At 43.0% G+C, this 17,305-nt stretch overlaps 1 protein-coding gene and 1 non-coding gene across 5 annotated transcripts in view; both read left to right on the top strand.

Moving 5' to 3' along the window:
* NCAPD2 (non-SMC condensin I complex subunit D2) overlaps positions 1-17,305 on the top strand; it is a 44,746-nt gene that overhangs the window by 18,898 nt on the left and 8,543 nt on the right. For all 4 annotated transcript variants that reach the window (XM_007089630.3, XM_007089631.3, XM_007089629.3 and 1 more), the window contains 15 exons: positions 5,508-5,583; positions 5,850-5,908; positions 6,391-6,569; positions 6,974-7,116; positions 9,298-9,425; positions 9,498-9,621; positions 9,794-9,941; positions 10,879-11,076; positions 11,412-11,546; positions 11,643-11,730; positions 11,823-12,003; positions 15,575-15,699; positions 16,070-16,306; positions 16,616-16,790; positions 17,040-17,124. In XM_007089630.3, coding sequence (XP_007089692.2) covers positions 5,508-5,583; positions 5,850-5,908; positions 6,391-6,569; positions 6,974-7,116; positions 9,298-9,425; positions 9,498-9,621; positions 9,794-9,941; positions 10,879-11,076; positions 11,412-11,546; positions 11,643-11,730; positions 11,823-12,003; positions 15,575-15,699; positions 16,070-16,306; positions 16,616-16,790; positions 17,040-17,124 — 2,081 coding nt within the window. The remainder of the gene's footprint in view (positions 1-5,507; positions 5,584-5,849; positions 5,909-6,390; positions 6,570-6,973; positions 7,117-9,297; positions 9,426-9,497; positions 9,622-9,793; positions 9,942-10,878; positions 11,077-11,411; positions 11,547-11,642; positions 11,731-11,822; positions 12,004-15,574; positions 15,700-16,069; positions 16,307-16,615; positions 16,791-17,039; positions 17,125-17,305) is intronic.
* On the top strand, positions 5,986-6,314 carry LOC122240690. Its single transcript, XR_006220460.1, has one exon. It is a non-coding gene; the product is annotated as a small nucleolar RNA U85 (small nucleolar RNA).

Raw genomic sequence — 17,305 nt, forward strand, 5'->3', positions numbered from 1 at the left:
AAACCCACAGACTGCATGATCATGACCTGAGCCAAAGTTGGCTGTTTAACCAACTGAGCCACCCAGGTGCCCCTCTTCTGTGTGATTCTATTTGCTCAGTGAGATAGGAAGTGAAGCCTTTAACTGAGAAGGAATTGGGGAAGAAGGCCTTGATCTTATGAGCAGAGGAAAGGTGTGAAATAATTGCCTAGAAGAAGGTGAGGAGGCCTGGGAATTTGTAACAGGCTTACCAAGAAATACTAAGGGCCCACTTGAGATTAATGGTCATAAGTTTAAAGTGAGAATAGTTAGCATGACTGTATATTTTTGTCAAGCCATTTTTATTTGTATGATTACATGAATGAAGTAAGCAGGCAGTTGAATTTAATCCAGATTTGCCAAGGGAGTAAATGTGAATTTTAGTGGAAAAAATTAGAAATATCATATTGTCTAACAATAGGGGCACCTGGCTGACTCAGTAGAGAATGCTACTCTTGATCTCAGGGTCCTGAGTTCAAGCCCCACATTGGACATGAAGCCTACATTATAAAGAAGAGAGGGACACCTGGGTGGCTCAGTCGATTAAGCATCCGACTTCAGCTCAGGTCATGATCTCAATGCTCATGAGTTTGAGCCCCATGTCGGGCTCTGTGCTGACAGCTTAGAGCCTGGAACCTGCTTTGATTCTGTGCCTCCCTCTTTCTCTACCCTCCCCAGCTCACACTCTGTCTCTCTCTGTCTCAAAAAATAAACATTAGAAAAATAAATTAAAAAAAAAAAGATATAATGTCTAATGATAGAGGAATAGTAATTTAATTAAGATATATATATATGATGGACTATTATGTGACCATTAAAATTATTTACAAAGGTTTTATAATATGCTTATTGTAAAATTAAGTTTTATTTATTTATTTGGAGAGAGTGAGTGGGGGACAAGCAGAGAGAGAGAGAATCCCAAGCAGGCTCCATGCTCAGCACAAGAGCCCAATGCAGGGCTCAATCCCACAACCCTGGGATCATGACCTGAACCAAAATCAAGAGTCGGATGCTCAACTGCCTGAGCCACCCAGGCACCCCATAATATTAAGTTTTAAAAAGCAGAACAGAGAAAGAGAGAAGTTTTAAAAAGCAGAGAAGTGAGTATGTGATATGACCTCAACAGCAGAAATACTAAGCATAGGAAAGAGATGGAAAAAACTTAGCCAGATGTTAATTGCTGTGTATTTCTCTTTTCCATTTTTCTATATTTTCCAGATTACAGAAGGAAGTTTGTAAGAGTGGTAAATAGCTGGAGCACCTGGGTGGCTCATTCGGTTAAAGCGTCTGACTCTTGATTTTGGCTCAGGTCACGATCTCACAGTTCATGGGATTGAGCCCTGCATCAGGCTCTGCGCTGGTAGCGCAGAGCCTGCTTGGGATTCTCTCTCTCCCTCTGTGTCTCCCTCTCTCTCTGCCTCTTCCCTGCTTGCTCTCTCTCTCTCTCTCTCAAAAAATAAATAAATAAACTTTAAAAAAAGAGAGTGATAAATAAATTACATATACTGAGTTACACTGTGTGCTAAGTATTATTCTGACTGCTTCACAGGATTATTTCTACTTAACCTTTACCAAAAAATTCTGAAAAGCCCTATGATGTGCAATCTTGTATTATTCCTCACTTAGAGAAGAGGAAACAGACTTAGTAAGCTAAGTAGCTTGGCCTGGTAAATGTTCAAGCCGAATATAAACCTAAATTAGCAGTCTGACTCTAGACTAGATCAGTAGGTAATGCTTCAAAGAATTAAACAGATATATGGACCAAGAAAATCATTAGTTGTAATAAAAAAAAAATAGGTAGTTGGTAATATTTGAGAGAATAGTTGTTAGGTTGATAAATCCCACAAACAGATCAGGAAATTGAAAAAGACACAATTTATTTATTTTTTTTTATAATGTTTTATTATTTTAATTTGCATTTCACCAAAATTGTGTAACATTGAACATCTTTTCATCTGCTATTTGCTACATTTATGTTGTCTTTGGTAAAGTATCTGGTTCAAATCTTTTGCTTATTTTTTTTTAATTAATTTATTTATTTTTTTAATATATGAAATTTACTGTCAAATTGGTTTCCATACAACACCCAGTGCTCATCCCAAAAGGTGCCCTCCTCAATACCCATCACCCACCCTACCCTACCTCCCACCCCCCCATCAACCCTCAGTTTGTTCTCAGTTTTTAACAGTCTCTTATGCTTTGGCTCTCTCCCACTCTAACCTCTTTTTTTTTTTTTTTTTTCCTTCCCCTCCCCCATGGGTTTCTGTTACGTTTCTCAGGATCCACATAAGAGTGAAACCATATGGTATCTGTCTTTCTCTGTATGGCTTATTTCACTTAGCATCACACTCTCCAGTTCCATCCACGTTGCTACAAAAGGCCATATTTCATTTTTTCTCATTGCCACGTAGTATTCCATTGTGTATATAAACCACAATTTCTTTATCCATTCATCAGTTGATGGACATTTAGGCTCTTTCCATAATTTGGCTATTGTTGAAAGTGCTGCTATAAACATTGGGGTACAAGTGCCCCTATGCATCAGTACTCCTGTATCCCTTGGATAAATTCCTAGCAATGCTATTGCTGGGTCATAGGGTAGGTCTATTTTTAATTTTCTGAGGAACCTCCACACTGCTTTCCAGAGCGGCTGCACCAATTTGCATTCCCACCAACAGTGCAAGAGGGTTCCCGTTTCTCCACATCCTCTCCAGCATCTATAGTTTCCTGATTTCTTCATTTTGGCCACTCTGACTGGCGTGAGGTGATATCTGAGTGTGGTTTTGATTTGTATTTCCCTGATAAGGAGCAACGTTGAACATCTTTTCATGTGCCTGTTGGCCATCCGGATGTCTTCTAAAAGAGGAGACACGATTTAAAAGGGATATCCACGTGCCCCTAGGTAGCTCAGTCATCCAACTTCAGCTCAGGTCATGATCTCATGCTTCGTGAGTTCGAGCTCTGAGTCAGGCTCTGTGCTGACAGCTTGGAGCCTGGAGCCTGCTTCTGATTCTGTGCCTCCCCCTCTGCCCCTCCGCCACTTGCGACTCTGTCTTTCTCTCTCAAAAATAAATAAATCTTAAAAGGGATATGATAGCAAAGTCAAATGAAAGGCATTGAGTGTTTTTGTTTTGTTTTAAAGAAGGGAGTCCTGGGGCACCTGTGTGGTTCAGTCAGTTGAGTGTTTGACTTGATTTTGGCTCAGGTTGTGATCTCAGGGTTTGGTTGGTGGGTTGGAGCCCTGTGTCGGGCTCTACGGTGGCGGTGCAGAGCCTGCTTGGGATTCCCTGTCTCCCTCTTTCTCTGTCCCTCCCCCATTCGTGCTCTCTTTCTCTCAAAATAAATTAAACTTTAAAACATAAAAATATAAAGGGACTCCTCAGTGGCTCAGTCAGGTTAAGCGTCTGACTTCGGCTCACGTCATGATCTCATGGTTTGTGAGTTCAGGCCCTATGTTGGGCTCTGCACTGACAGTTCAGAGCCTGGAGCCTGCTTCAGGTTCTGTGTGTGTGTGTGTGTGTGTGTGTGTGTGTGTGTGTGTGTGTGTCTCAAAAGTAAATAAACATTTTTAAAAAGTTTTTAATAAATATATAAAGAAGGGAGGCCTGAGCATGCTGGCAGAATAAGAGCAGTTCCTGGACAGGATAAAACCAAAGGTGAAAAAGAGGAGATAAATCTTTGGGGCAGTGGGACAGGTTAGCTTTTCTCTTGAGACTCCAGCAAAAAATGGGAAGATGTTGGCAGAGAGGTTTGTTGATAGGGAAGAAGGATTACAAAAGAGCTTGTGCTTTGTGTCTCATTCTTTTTTTAAAATTATACTTTGAATGTTTATTTTTTTTGAATCTTAAAATTCCCTCTCTCCCCCACTTGGGCTCGCTCACTGTCTCTCAAATTAAAAAAAAAAAAAATGTAATTGTGTATATACTCTAGAAGAAAGAACTTTACACAATTATTGTAAGCTGAGTTAGTAAAATATTTTTTATAGGAATATGGGTTAGCAATTCTGAAACTGCTTTATGTGTCTACTAGGGTTAAGTAAAATATGTAAATTAGCTCATATTTTTAATATATAAACAGATCAAAACATATATGACAGGTATGTGTGTATATACACGTACATGTCCTGCTATTCTCTACTGAGAGGACCTAAAAACAATGATACAGTGCAATAGCAGTAAGCCTAACTAGTGCCTAGAACTTGGTTTCTACATGCCATACTTCCACAAAAGAAATGAGGACTCTGTTGAGAATGGTTGATTGCAGAACTGGGCCAGGGAAAGTACAAGATGAGCCTGGAACATCTTATACCAGAAAGTAAGAGAGCAAAAGTGAAGGGACCACGTTGAAAGGACTGCAGGCAGGCCAAGTTGAAGGACCTCCCAGTGGTCAAGCATGGGATCATTTAAGCAACAAAATAAATAGTAGTAGGAATGCATTAAAACAGAATAAAGGAAATAACCGTGAGTCTATTCCAATTTGAATAAATAACCAGAGGGAAAGGGACAGCTCATCCTTAGAGTGGCATTCCCATTATAAGTGTAGAAGGAATGATGGAGATAGAAAAATCACCATATAGGGGCACCTGGCTGGCTCAGTCGGCAGGGCATACAACTCTTGATCTCGGTTGTAAATTCGAGCCCCATGTTGGGTATAGAAATTACTTTAAAATCTTTTTAAAAAGAGAGAAAGAAAAAAGAAAAGTCAAAGTGTTTACTAACACCTCAGTAATAACTGTGGCAGGCAAGAATCATGGACAGATTCGTGGGCAAAATGTGAGGAGAAACAAGATATTTGTACAATTTCAAAGTATCTCCCTAACAAGATACTTATTTGCTGCAAAAGAGGAAAATAGTAACTTTACAGAGGAGATAGGTGGCAAACACTAGCAGGTAATCAAGGTTAACATAGTAATAAGACATTGATACCATGTACTTGGTGTGATGCTTTGAAAGGAGGCTCCCTTCTGTGGTCATTCTGCCAAAAATACATAACCTCAATCTGATCATGAGAAAATAGCAAACAAACCCAGACTGAGGGACATTGTACAGAATAACTGAATAGTATACTTCAAAAGTGTCAAGATTGTGAAAGACAAAGATGGGAGGAGACTAAGGAGACATGACAACTGAATGCATTGTGGGATCCTGGATTGGATCCTGGACCAGAAAAAGGACATAAATAGAACTAACAATTCAGATAACGTCTGTAGATTCATTAATAGCATTGAGTTCATGTTGATTTCTTATAAACTCTTGTACTGTGGTTATAGAAGATGTTAACATCATCAGAGTGAAAAGTACAAGAACTCTGTATTGTTTTTGCCACTTGTCATTTCACAATTAAAAAAACCATAATAGGTTACATTGAAATGAACTGTCTCTTTTTGGTATTCAAGCAGTAAAAGTGATTAACTGGATTTTCTGCCATGAATGGAATTTACCAACAAGGCATCTCCCCTCTGTGTTGATTCGTTTCTTTCATCTTTGTAGCATTTCAGGCTGCCTTCCGAGCTCAGGGGCCCCTGGCAATGCTGGAGCACTTTGATACTGTCTACAGCATTCTACAGTAAGTAGAACGCATCTGGCTGGTGCCGTAAGACTTAGTGGCTATTTACCTTAACGTTGCATGTTAGTCCTGAAATTCCAAATTATAGGTTCACTGATAAAGGTTCGGGGTGCTAATAACTCTGCTAATGAGCATTGACCCCCAACTTCACACCAGTTGAGCAATTTCACAGATGTGTTTAAGTCTTAGATTCTTCAGGTTTGATCTGATCTAGGATGGGCTCTGCAGTTTCCTATCTCACCCCCCACACTTTCTTTCCCTCATAGTCACTTTCGAAGTATAGATCCTGGCCTCAAGGAAGATACTCTGGAATTCCTGATGAAAGGTGTTTATGGGTCAGGGGGTAGGGGATGGAAGGTGTTTGTTGTTGTTTGTTTGTTTACTGTTTCCTACATTTTATCAGCCACGTGATGATATCAAGGCTGTGGTGATTCAGTTGGTTTGGCTAAGCCCGGGGACCTTTGACCTATTAAGGTCTGTAATCTTGGTGGACAATACAGAGTTGTGTGTGTTCGCTGTAAGGGCAGACCAACAAGAAATATTTCCTACTTTTGAACTGCCTCTCTTTAATAGAGGTAGTTCTTCCAGTTGCCAAGGAGAAACTGGGGTAGCTGGCCTGAGAGAGTGGGGACAGGGCGTGTTCAGCGTTTCGGGGTCAGGGGTCCCAAAGGACTTGGCTTGTGTTGTGGCCACTGAGAGATGAAACACAGATCTTTGGTAATCTGATGGCTGCCGATGCTGGGTGTTTGGAAGCCAGAGTAGATGAGGAAAGTGAACAAAGCCGACTCCGGACTTTGCCCCTTGCAGTGGTATCCCGTCATTCCCAGGAACTTCCCACTGTCCTGGATGACGCAGCTCTGAGTGTGTCAGATAGGAGCGCCCACCTAAATGCCCTCAAAATGAACTGCTATGCTCTGATACGCCTCGTGGAATCCTTTGAGACCATGAGCAGCCAGACAAGCCTCATGGACCTGGACCTTGGGAAGGTAATTGGAGTTCCTGGCTCACTCAACATGGGGCCTGGAGAGATCAGGGGGTCAATGGGAAAGAAGAGAATCCAACAATTCTGGGAATCCTGTCTGTCCTTTTTTAGGATTTATGAGGAAGTACTCAAAAATATCACAGCATATCCTGCCCTGACAAGGAGCTCTTTTATATTTTTTAATACATTTGTACATTTTACAATTTGTAAAATGTATTTTACAAATTTACAATTTGTAAAATTGTATTTACAATACAATTTTAATACATTAATACAATTTGTAATACATCTGCTGTGTTAGCTTCTACCTTATCTCAATACTGGACAGTTTGGGCACTCAGACTAGCAGATTTTGACCCACTTTGTCTTCCTTATTTTTCCCTAAATGTATGCATGATCCTTTTTTAGGGGAAGAAAGCCCGGACCAAGGCCGCCCACGGCTTTGACTGGGAAGAAGAGAGGCAACCAATTCTTCAGCTTCTAACGCAGCTGCTCCAGCTGGACATTCATCACCTGTGGAACCACTCAATAATTGAAGAGGAATTTGTCAGGTCGGTGGTTAAGATGGTCATAGTGAACTGTGAGGAACGAGGGCTCTGTTGCTAGATATGTCTTCTTTCTGAATACTTCATTTCATGCCTCACTTCTGTATGGAAGACATAGAAGTATACTCATAACATAGAATTATTAGTAAGTAGATAACAAATGTTAGAAACTGCCATGAGTTTCTTATCTTTAATGCTCATTTGCTCATTCATGACATAGTATTTATTGAGAATCTCCTGGCTGCATGGCTGGTATTATTGCAGGCACTAGAAACATAAGTTTCTGCCCTCTTAGAGTTTATATTATAGAGCAGAAGATGATTTTTAAAGTAAGTAAAATACATGGTTTGTTTTATAGTTTATGATTGTGGAGAACAATAGAGGAGGGGATGGGGAGTTTGATGGAAGAGAGTTGTGATTTCTTTGAGAAAGAAACAGAGCATGCGGGGGAGGGACAGAGAGAGAGAGGGAGAGACAGAATCTGAAGCAGGCTCCAGGCTCAACTGTCAGCACAGAGTTCAATGTAGGGCTCGAACTCACAAGCCATGAGATCATGACCTGAGCTAAAGTTGGATGCTCAACTGAGCCACTCAGACGCCCCGAGAGTTGTGATCTTAAATCAGCTGTTCTAGCAAGGCCTTTTTGAGGTGGTGACATTTGGGCAAAAACCCAGAGGAGGCCGTATGAGGCACAGGAATATGGAGGAATAACAAGGGTGAGGAACGGAACAGCAGGTACAAAAACCCTGAGGAAGGCATATATCTGGCATGTACAGGTGGTAGCAGTGAGGCGAGAGACACGGCGGCTGAGCAGGTGAAAGGGATAGGCTGTGAAATCCCAGAAGCAGTGGGGAGCCAACTGCAGATCCTTGGCCAGCATGGTGACTTTGGCATTTTCTCAGAGTGAGATGGGGCCACTCAAGGGTTCTGAGCAGGGCAGTGACGTGGTCTGACTAGGGCTTTAACAGGATCATCCTGGCTGTTGTGTTGAAACAGACTATGAAAGGAAAGGAAGAAAGCAGAAGACCAGTTAGGAGGCTGTTGCAGTAACTTGGGCAAGAGATGATGGTAGCTTAGACCCAAGAGTGGCAGTGGATATGGGGAGAAGTGGATGGACTCTGTACTTTTTTCCCTAAGGTAGAGCTTACAGGATAGCTGATAGAGGTGTATGAAGTTTGAGGGAAAGTTCAGTCAAGGATGACTCACTCAGGGTTTTGACCTGAGCTTTCAGAATAAACATAAAAAGAGGTGGGGGTGGATGCTTGGTTGGCTCAGGGAGCTAAGCAGCCGACTCTTGATTTCGGCTCAGATCATGACCTCACGGTTCGTGAGTTCAAGCTCCACGTTGGGCTCTGCACTGGCAGCACGGAGCTTGCTTGCAATTCTCTCTCTCTCTCTCTCTCTCTCTCTCTCTCTCTCTCTCTCTGCCGCTCCCCTGCGCGCTCTCTCTCTCTCTCTCTCTCTCTCTGCCCTTTCCCTGCTTCCTCTTTCTCTCTCTTTCTTCTCTCAAATAAATAAACATTTTTTAAAATGCTTAAAAAAAAAAGAGAGTTCAAAGTTTGAATACAAAGAGAGGATACAAAGATTGAGGTCCGTATCAGACATCTAATCAATGTTGTCTGATTCCGATGTTGAATGTGCAAGTCTGGAGCACGAGAGGGAGGTCTGAGATAGGGTACCCATTTGAGCAGTCAGTGTATTTATATAAATGGTATTTATGCCCCAACTCTGAATGAGATTACCAAATCAGTAAGCATAGCTAGAGGAGAGCAGAAATCCTTACTGTACTCTGGGGAAGGGAGTCTGGCATCTGGGAAGCCACATGAAGTATGTTTCCAAGAGAAATGTGGTCAGCTGCATCCAGTGCAGCTAAAAGGTCAACCAAGATGAGAACTGAATTAACCATGATGTTTAACCATGGGAAGTCATTGGTCACTTTCTCCTACCCTTTATCATCTATTTGGGTTCTGTATAAGTATAACTGGTTGAAGGTTGGTAATCTTGAAGGACAGAGCACCTATCTAGAGTCGGCAAAGCAAAGCACCTTGGTGTAGACGGTGATCAAAAGAGTGAAGAAAGCTAGAAGACCCTGACTTTGGGGCAGGAGAAGGAGAATGAAAGCGGCAGGGCCCCAGTATAGATGAATCCACCCAGCTGACTTCATCATCTCCCTCCCTCCTTTTCTCAGTTTGGTTACTGGCTGCTGCTACCGCCTCCTGGAGAACCCCACCATTAGTCACCAGAAGAACCGCCCCACCCGGGAAGCTATAACACGCCTGCTTGGTGTCGCCTTGACACGTTATAATCATATGCTCAGTAAGTTAGCCCTCTGCCTTGCCCCGCGGTTTCCATTTTGCCCATAATTTCTCACATGTAGTATTTCCACAGGTGCCACTGTGAAGATCATCCAGATGCTGCAGCACTTTGAACACCTGGCACCGGTACTGGTGGCGGCTGTGAGTCTGTGGGCAACTGATTATGGAATGAAGAGCATCGTGGGAGAGATTGTAAGGTGACTCTTGTCTAAGTTTCTGATTCTCATCTCCCTCAGGGGGAAGATAAAAGAAAGATTAAAAATACATCTCTGTACATACTAGGTTTCTTTAGATTTTAGATACCTGACTTCCCTTCCCTTACTGGGAACTGAATTATCTTGCTGTGGCTGTGCTTTCTTTCCTGCACAGAGAGATTGGACAGAAGTGTCCCCAGGAGCTGAGTCGGGACCCCTCAGGGGCAAAGGGCTTTGCGGCCTTTCTGACAGAACTAGCAGAACACATCCCAGCCATCTTGATGTCCAGCATGTGCATTTTGCTGGATCATCTGGATGGAGAGGTAGGTGGTCCCCTGGGAATCTCAGGTTCTTCTGGGAATTTTAAGGCTGTTTCTTATAACAAGAAGATGGCTTTCCCGTGAAGTCAAGGTGTCTAAGCATAACTTGGTAGCAGTTTCTTCCTACAGAGAAGCAGATAGAGTTTATTGACTAAAGAGCTATTTGTTAATCTCCATTTCAGTATCAACCGGTTTTATCCACGCCTGGTAAGGGGATGGCAATTCCATGCCTTAGGTCTAGTGAGAGTCACTCGGCCATTGTTCTGAGTCCCTTCCATTCATCAGGATGAAGCTCCTTCCATTCTTCCTACCATAGAGCTTGCCTGCACTCTCTGAACAGTGCCACTCTCAATTCTTTCTGCCTGGCTGCCTCCCGCACTGATGCAGGGCATCCCGGGTCAATGTCAAGGACAAAGAGGTCCTAGGTCATCTAGTGTATTATGACTTCTTGTGCAAGACTCCATTCTCTAGCTCTTGGCCTGGCAAAAACCCCAACCCCTGTTCCTCACATTCTGCAGTGGACTTGCATGGCACCCTAGGGCTGACTTGTACTTCTCTGTGTTTCATTCTTTTGTCAGTAAAATGCAAGAAGGAGTGGGAGGGAAGGGGGTGTTTTATTAGGATGGATCAAAGGCTTTGAAGCTTCAGATGAAAGGTAGAAATTAACACTTTTTAAATGTGTACAGATGTGATGAGCCTTATGGGGAAAAAATTGGGGTTCTAGTTTATTTTGTCCCTATATTCTCAAGCAGACAAGGCCCCTTCCATTGATCTCAGGAGTGGATACCCAGGCAACTGACCAAAAAAAGTCAGAGTGAAGCAAGCTTACCCTTAACTTAAGGCCTCACCCCTTCTTTGTGCCTGGACAGGCCCAAGAGTTTGGGGAAGGGAGAGTTAGCATTGGAGTGAGGAGCCTCAGACCAGACCACTTCTCCCGTAGAGTTACATGATGCGTAATGCTGTGCTGGCAGCTATGGCGGAGATGGTCCTGCAGGTTCTGAATGGTGATCAACTGGAGGAAGCAGCCCGAGACACCAGAGACCAGTTCTTGGACACCTTGCAAGCCCATGGCCACGACGTCAACTCCTTTGTGCGGAGCCGTGTTTTGCAGCTCTTTACCCGAATCGTCCAGCAGAAGGTGAATAGTCTTCTGCATGATAAAGACATAACAGTATTCTGTAGACAGGCTGGAGAAAAGAGGAATCCCGTGTCCCACAGAAGAGTCTAGAATTCACATTCTTACTATCGGTAATAAAGGTCTTCCTCTACCAAGGACAAGGATGCCTGGCTCCGTTTAAGGACTATACTGTGTCTTAACCACGACAAAGAGTAACTGTTTTATATCCCATAGAAAAGTTTCTTTAGAGTGAGTAGGTAGCTCACATACAGTGTACTTCAAGAACATTTTGAGTATGATGAACAGAATGGATGATGTGGTACGCGAGCTCATTCTTCTCTTCCTACCCCACATAGGCTCTCCCCTTGACACGTTTCCAAGCAGTGGTGGCCCTAGCAGTGGGACGTCTGGCAGACAAGTCAGTGCTAGTATGTAAAAATGCCATTCAGCTGCTGGCCAGTTTTCTTGCCAATAATCCCTTTTCCTGCAAGGTAAGTAGGCTTGATCTACCCAAAAGAGAAAGAATAAATGGAAACAGGAATGAAATTATGTGACTTAATGACCCTGATATTCATTTACCTTGGTAGCTTAGTGACACTGACCTTGCTGGACCACTGCAGAAGGAAACCCAGAAATTACAAGAGATGAGGGCCCAGAGGCGAACTGCAGCTGCTTGTAAGTAGTTACTGTGTAGGAATCCTCACCCTAGACATCCTGTTCCCTGCCATCAGAAACTCCAAGAGTCTAAGTGAGACTTTCTCATTCAGCTGCAGTGCTGGACCCAGAGGAGGAGTGGGAAGCCATGCTGCCAGAGTTGAGGTCTACCCTGCGGCAGCTGCTAAAGCTTCCCCAGGAAGAAGAAGAGATTCCTGTGGTGATTGCTAGTACAGAGACCACCGAAGACGTGAAAGAATGCATCCATCAGTTGCTTGCCAAGGCTAGTTACAAGTATGTGAAAGAGTGAGATTTTCTCTAATGATCTTTTTAGGTTTAGAGTTAACTTATTTATGTGTGTATGTATGTATGTATGTATGTATGTATGTATGTATTTTTATTAAGTTTATTTACTTATTTTGAGAGACAGCGTGGGCCGGGAAGGGGGAAAGAATAAGGGAGGGAGGGAGAGAGAACCCCAAGCAGGCTCCGCACTGTCAGCACAGAACCCGACGCGGGGCTCCATTTCACAGACCGTGAGATCATGACCTGAGCCAAAACTGAGTCGGATGCTTAACTGACTGAGCTACCCAGGCGCCCCCATTGGTTTTTTTGTTTTGTTTTGTTTTGTTTTGTTTTGTTTTGTTTTGTTTTGTTTTAATGTTTTACCTATATTTGAGGGAGAGGGAGACATAGAACTTGAAACCAGCTCCAGTCTCTGAGTCGTCAGCACAGACCCCTGTGCAGAGCCCAGACTCACAAACTGTGAGATCATGACCTAAGCCAAAATCGGATGCCCAACGGACTGGGCCACCCAGGTGCCCCTAGAGTTAGTTAACTTTTCTTGTGTGTGTTTATTTATTTATTTTGAGAGAGTGTGTGTGTGAGCACAGGGGAGGAGCAGAGAGAGGGAGAGAGAGAATCCCAACCAGGCTCTGCACTGTCAGCACAGAGCCCAACATGGAGCTCGAACTCAAAACATGAGATCATGACCTAAGCTGAAACCAAGAATTGGACGCTTAACTGACTGAGCCACCTGGCGCCTCTAGAGTTAACTTTTGAGGAACAGTATTTCTTTAAAAGGAACTGCACTTGGGACAGCTGGGTGGCTCAGTCAGTTAAGCGTCTGTCAATTTTAGCTCACATCATGATCTTAAAGTTTGTGAGATGATGCTCCACATTGAGGTCTGTTTTGACAGCATGGGGTTCTCTCTCTCTCGCTCTCTGCCCCTCTCACCCTCTCACTTGTGTGCGCATGCGCTCGCTTCTCTCTCTCAGAAAGAAAGAAAGAAAGGAAGAGGAAGAAAGAAAGAGAAAAAGAAATCTTTTTAAAAGTCTTTAAAAAAACATCAGGGCACCTGGGTGGCTCAGTTGGTTAAGCGTCCAACTTCTGCTCAGGTCATGATCTTGTGGTTCATGAGTTCAAGCCCCACATCCAGCTCTCTGCTGTCAGCTCAGGGCCTGCTTCGGATCCTCTGTCCCTCCCCTGCTCACTTTCTCTCTCCCTCTCTCTCTCTCTCTCTCTCTCTCTGTCAAAAATAGTAAAAGTCTTTAAAAAGTAAATAGGAGCACCTGGGTGGGACAGTCGGTTAAACATCTGACTCTTGATCTCGGCTTAGGTCATGATCTCACAGTTTATGAGTTCGAGCCCAGTGTCAGGCTCTGCGCTGATGCTGTGGAGCCTGCTTTGGATCGGTCTCCTTCTCTCTGGACCTCCCTTGCTTGTATGCTTGCTCTCGCTCTCTCTCTGTCTCTCTCAAAATAAATAAACTTAAAAAAATTTTTGTTTAAATAAATGAAATGAACTGCACTTGGGGTATGCTGCCACCAAGTGATGGTAGGTGTTTTCATTATAATAATGGCCTGAACACCAGATTTATGCCAAAGGCACAGTCCACAATTAAGCATGCTTTTCTACTTTTACAAATGTTTAAAGAAACCATGAAAACAGCTAAATGTAAATAATATTATAATTAAATATGCAAAAGTTCTCCATTTGAAGAAGAAAGCCTGTAAGTATAATTCTAGTTGTATAATCTTAAATAAGTTGCTTAAATTTCCTTGGCCTCAGTTTCATTATTTGTAAAATAAGAAATTGATTAGGGGCGCCCAGCTGGTTCATTCAGTAGAGCATGCAACTCTTGATCTCAGGGTCGTGAGTTCAAGCCCCACATTGGGCATAGAGCTTACTTTAAAAAGAAACAAACCAACAAAAAAACCTTTAAAAAAATAAAAGCCTTTAAAAAGAAGCAATTGATTAGATCTTGTGGTCTCTAATTTCTTTCTACTAAATCCTGTGAGCTAATAAATAATATTAAACTCCATTAATCCTACTTTAATCTTGAAATCAGCCTCATTGTTAATCCTGACCTTGGAGAACAGATTTCTCCCAGTGTTTTTGTGACTCTAGAACTTCAGGGCAGCTAGCAACAAAAGCCCTTCTAGCTATCAGCAGGTCTCCTTAAACCTCAGCCACAAGTTACTGATTTATTTCCTACCTAATTAGGCTGTTCAGAAAAGACTGAATGGAAGGTGGCTAGTTTGCTCTCCCTTATGTCTCTCTGGTGTCTCTATTTACTTTGCTAAGGCGTAAAGAGGTACTGTAATTTTATAACTGCTTCTTCTGCCTCCAACCATATTAGTATTTTCTCCTGTCAGTTAAAATAAAGATTTCTTCTCATGTTAAAGATGTCCCCTCCTCCTTCAGAAAACCTCAGCAGTCAGTGCTGGGTTATGGTCTTAATAACTGAGGTATTTGATGCCAGTTAAACGTGTATTAGAACAAAACTTCTTTTAAAAACTTTTTAACAGTTTAATAATAGTATTTTTTAGAACAGAAAATTACATTAAAAAATGAGCCTGGCTGGCTCAGTCAGTATTGCATGCAACTCTTAAACCCAGGGTTGTGAGTTCAAGCCCCACACTGGGTGTAGAGATTACTTAAAAATCTTTTTTTTTTTTTAATTAGTACATTCACACGGTACAAAATTTTAAATTATAACAAGGACAGGCATTGTAAAGTCCCTTCCAAACCTATTTCCTAGCTACTTAGATTCACTTCCTACAAGGAAGCGACATTCCGAGTTTATCACACACCCTTCTAGAGATAACAAAGACGTATAGTGTAACATATGTTCTTTTCCTTCCCTTCTTACACAAATGGTAGAATTTTCTACCCACTGATCTACCACTTTGCCTTTTTTCACTTAACAACGTACTGCAATGTTCTTAATATTTATACATGAATAGCTGCCTCATTCTTTTTTATGCTAACATTGACTCCCATTGTATGGATGTCCCATAAATTAATCAGTTATTGAACACTTACTTTTTCTAAACTTTGACTTAGCAAAGTTTTTAAGTAGATGTTTGGAGTAGGTTTGTAACCTTTAAATTTGAAAAGTCTTATTTGAGTTTCTTTGAAGACTATGTAGTAAAGCCTTGTCACTTCAAAAATGGGAAAGTGTTTTGAGCTCCACCCTTGTAGGTGCTTCTGAACTTTTTTTTTTTTAATGTTTTTATTTTTGAGAGAGAGGGAGAGACAGAGTACTAGCAGGGGAGGGGCAGAGAGAGAGGGAGACACGGAATCCAAAGCAGGCTCCAGGCTCTGAGCTCTCAGCATAGAGCCGGACATGGGGCTCAAACCCATGAACCGTGAGATCATGACCTGAGCTGAAGTCAGATGCTTAACCAACTGAGCCACCCAGGCGCCCCACTTCTCAACTTTTTAAGCATGAGAAGTGTCCCTTTTCTTTGGGGCAGTAAGTCTAGGTTCTCGATGTAATCATGAGGTAGGCTGCATTACAGAAGGCTGCAGTGACACTCCCGTGGGTGCCAAGTTGGTGACCGGTGGATGTTCTTCCAGGCAGGCCATCATTCTCACTCGAGAAGCCATAGGCCACTTCCAGGAGTCTGAGCCTTTCAGTCATGTGGACCCAGAGGAGTCAGAGGAGACCAGGTTCCTGAATCTCTTGGGGACTATCTTCAAAGGTATTTCTTTTCCTTCTTCAGTTAGCAAACAAAACATTTCAATTAGTATCGATGGGCTATTTACTTTATGCCAGACACTGGCCTGGGAGTGCCAGGAGGCACTGTGCCACAGCAGTCCAGAGGAGATTTGGCAGTGCCCTGGAATGGATACAGCCCATGGACCTAAGATTGATAGTCATAGGGCGTGAAATGTTATTTCCAAACCATAGAGGATGTTCGGAATTTTTTGAGAAATGAACCAAGACATTTCAGAATAGGTTCTAAGTGTATACCCTCCCATTGTGGAAAGAACTATCTGGGGATGTTGTAGCCGATAGATTTCCCCATACACCTTCGAGCAATAACCATCCTAGAATTCTCTAACTCCTAGGCCCAGCAGCTTCCACACAGGAGAATGCCCAGGGTTCTGCAGGGAACATGGGCCCAGGACAGACAGACAGTAAAGACAAGCCCAGTGTGTCAGAGCCCGTGAAATCCAGGGAAAGCGATGAGCTGGTGAAGCAGGAGATGCTGGTGCAGTATCTGCAGGACGCCTACAGCTTCTCTCTGAAGATTACAGAGGCCATTAGCATCATCAGCAAGATGATGTATGAAAACACAACTACAGGTGTGCCAGCATCCCTCTCTGTAAGGACTGTGTCTTGGGGTTGGAAAAACCAGTCTTGCCTGTATTTTATTGATAACTGTCTGCTCCTTCAAAAGGCAAGGATTCTTTATTTCCGTTTGCTTTGTCTAGCTCTGTGGAGCAGACGTGGTATGCATAGGGTATTTCACGACAGGGCCATCTAGGATGATATTCTCGGGGGAAATGGAAGAAGCTTCCACTTGCATGTTGCTACAGTAGGAAAGGTTCTATCTCTAAGTATTGGGGGAATTTTGCCAAGCAGATGGGTGACATTTCTGTCTCTCCCCTCAGTGGTGCAGGAGGTGATTGAATTCTTTGTGATGGTGTTCCAATTTGGGGTACCTCAGGCCCTGTTCGGGGTACGCCGCATGCTCCCTCTCATCTGGTCTAAGGAGCCTGGCATCCGGGAAGCTGTGCTTAATGCCTACCGCCAGCTTTACCTCAGCCCCAGAGGGGACTCTGCCAGGTATATGTGGTACCTTTGCCTCTGCCAGCTTTAACAGGGTCAGCTTCTCAGGGGACGTTTGCAGTCTCCTACAGGAATGGCAGGGGGCGGGGGCATCCTTCTTGAGGAGTCCTGAATCTAATGGGGCTCAGGGCGGGGCTGGACTTCCAGTAAAGTCATCTGACACTGTGGTGGGATAGTCCTAATCACCTGTTTGCCAGGTTTAACTTGCCAGTTTTTAATGACCTCTGCTCTCTGCTATTCCCACAGAGCCAAAGCCCAGACTTTGATTCAGAATCTCTCTTTGCTACTAGTGGATGCCTCAGTTGGGACTATCCAGTGTCTTGAGGAAATTGTAAGTCTCTTTCTTTCCTTTCCTTACTTTCCTTCCTTCATTCCTTTCTTCCTTCCCTTCTTTTCTTTTCTTTTTCTTTCCTTTCTTTCTTTCTTCCCTTTCTTTCTTTCTTGTTTGTTTGTTTGTTTGTTTGTTTATGTAATCTCTGCAGCCAATGTGGGACTCAAACTCATGACCCTGA

This window comes from Panthera tigris, chromosome B4 (genome assembly GCF_018350195.1).
Source record: "Panthera tigris isolate Pti1 chromosome B4, P.tigris_Pti1_mat1.1, whole genome shotgun sequence".
NCBI classification, from domain to species: Eukaryota; Metazoa; Chordata; class Mammalia; order Carnivora; family Felidae; genus Panthera; species Panthera tigris.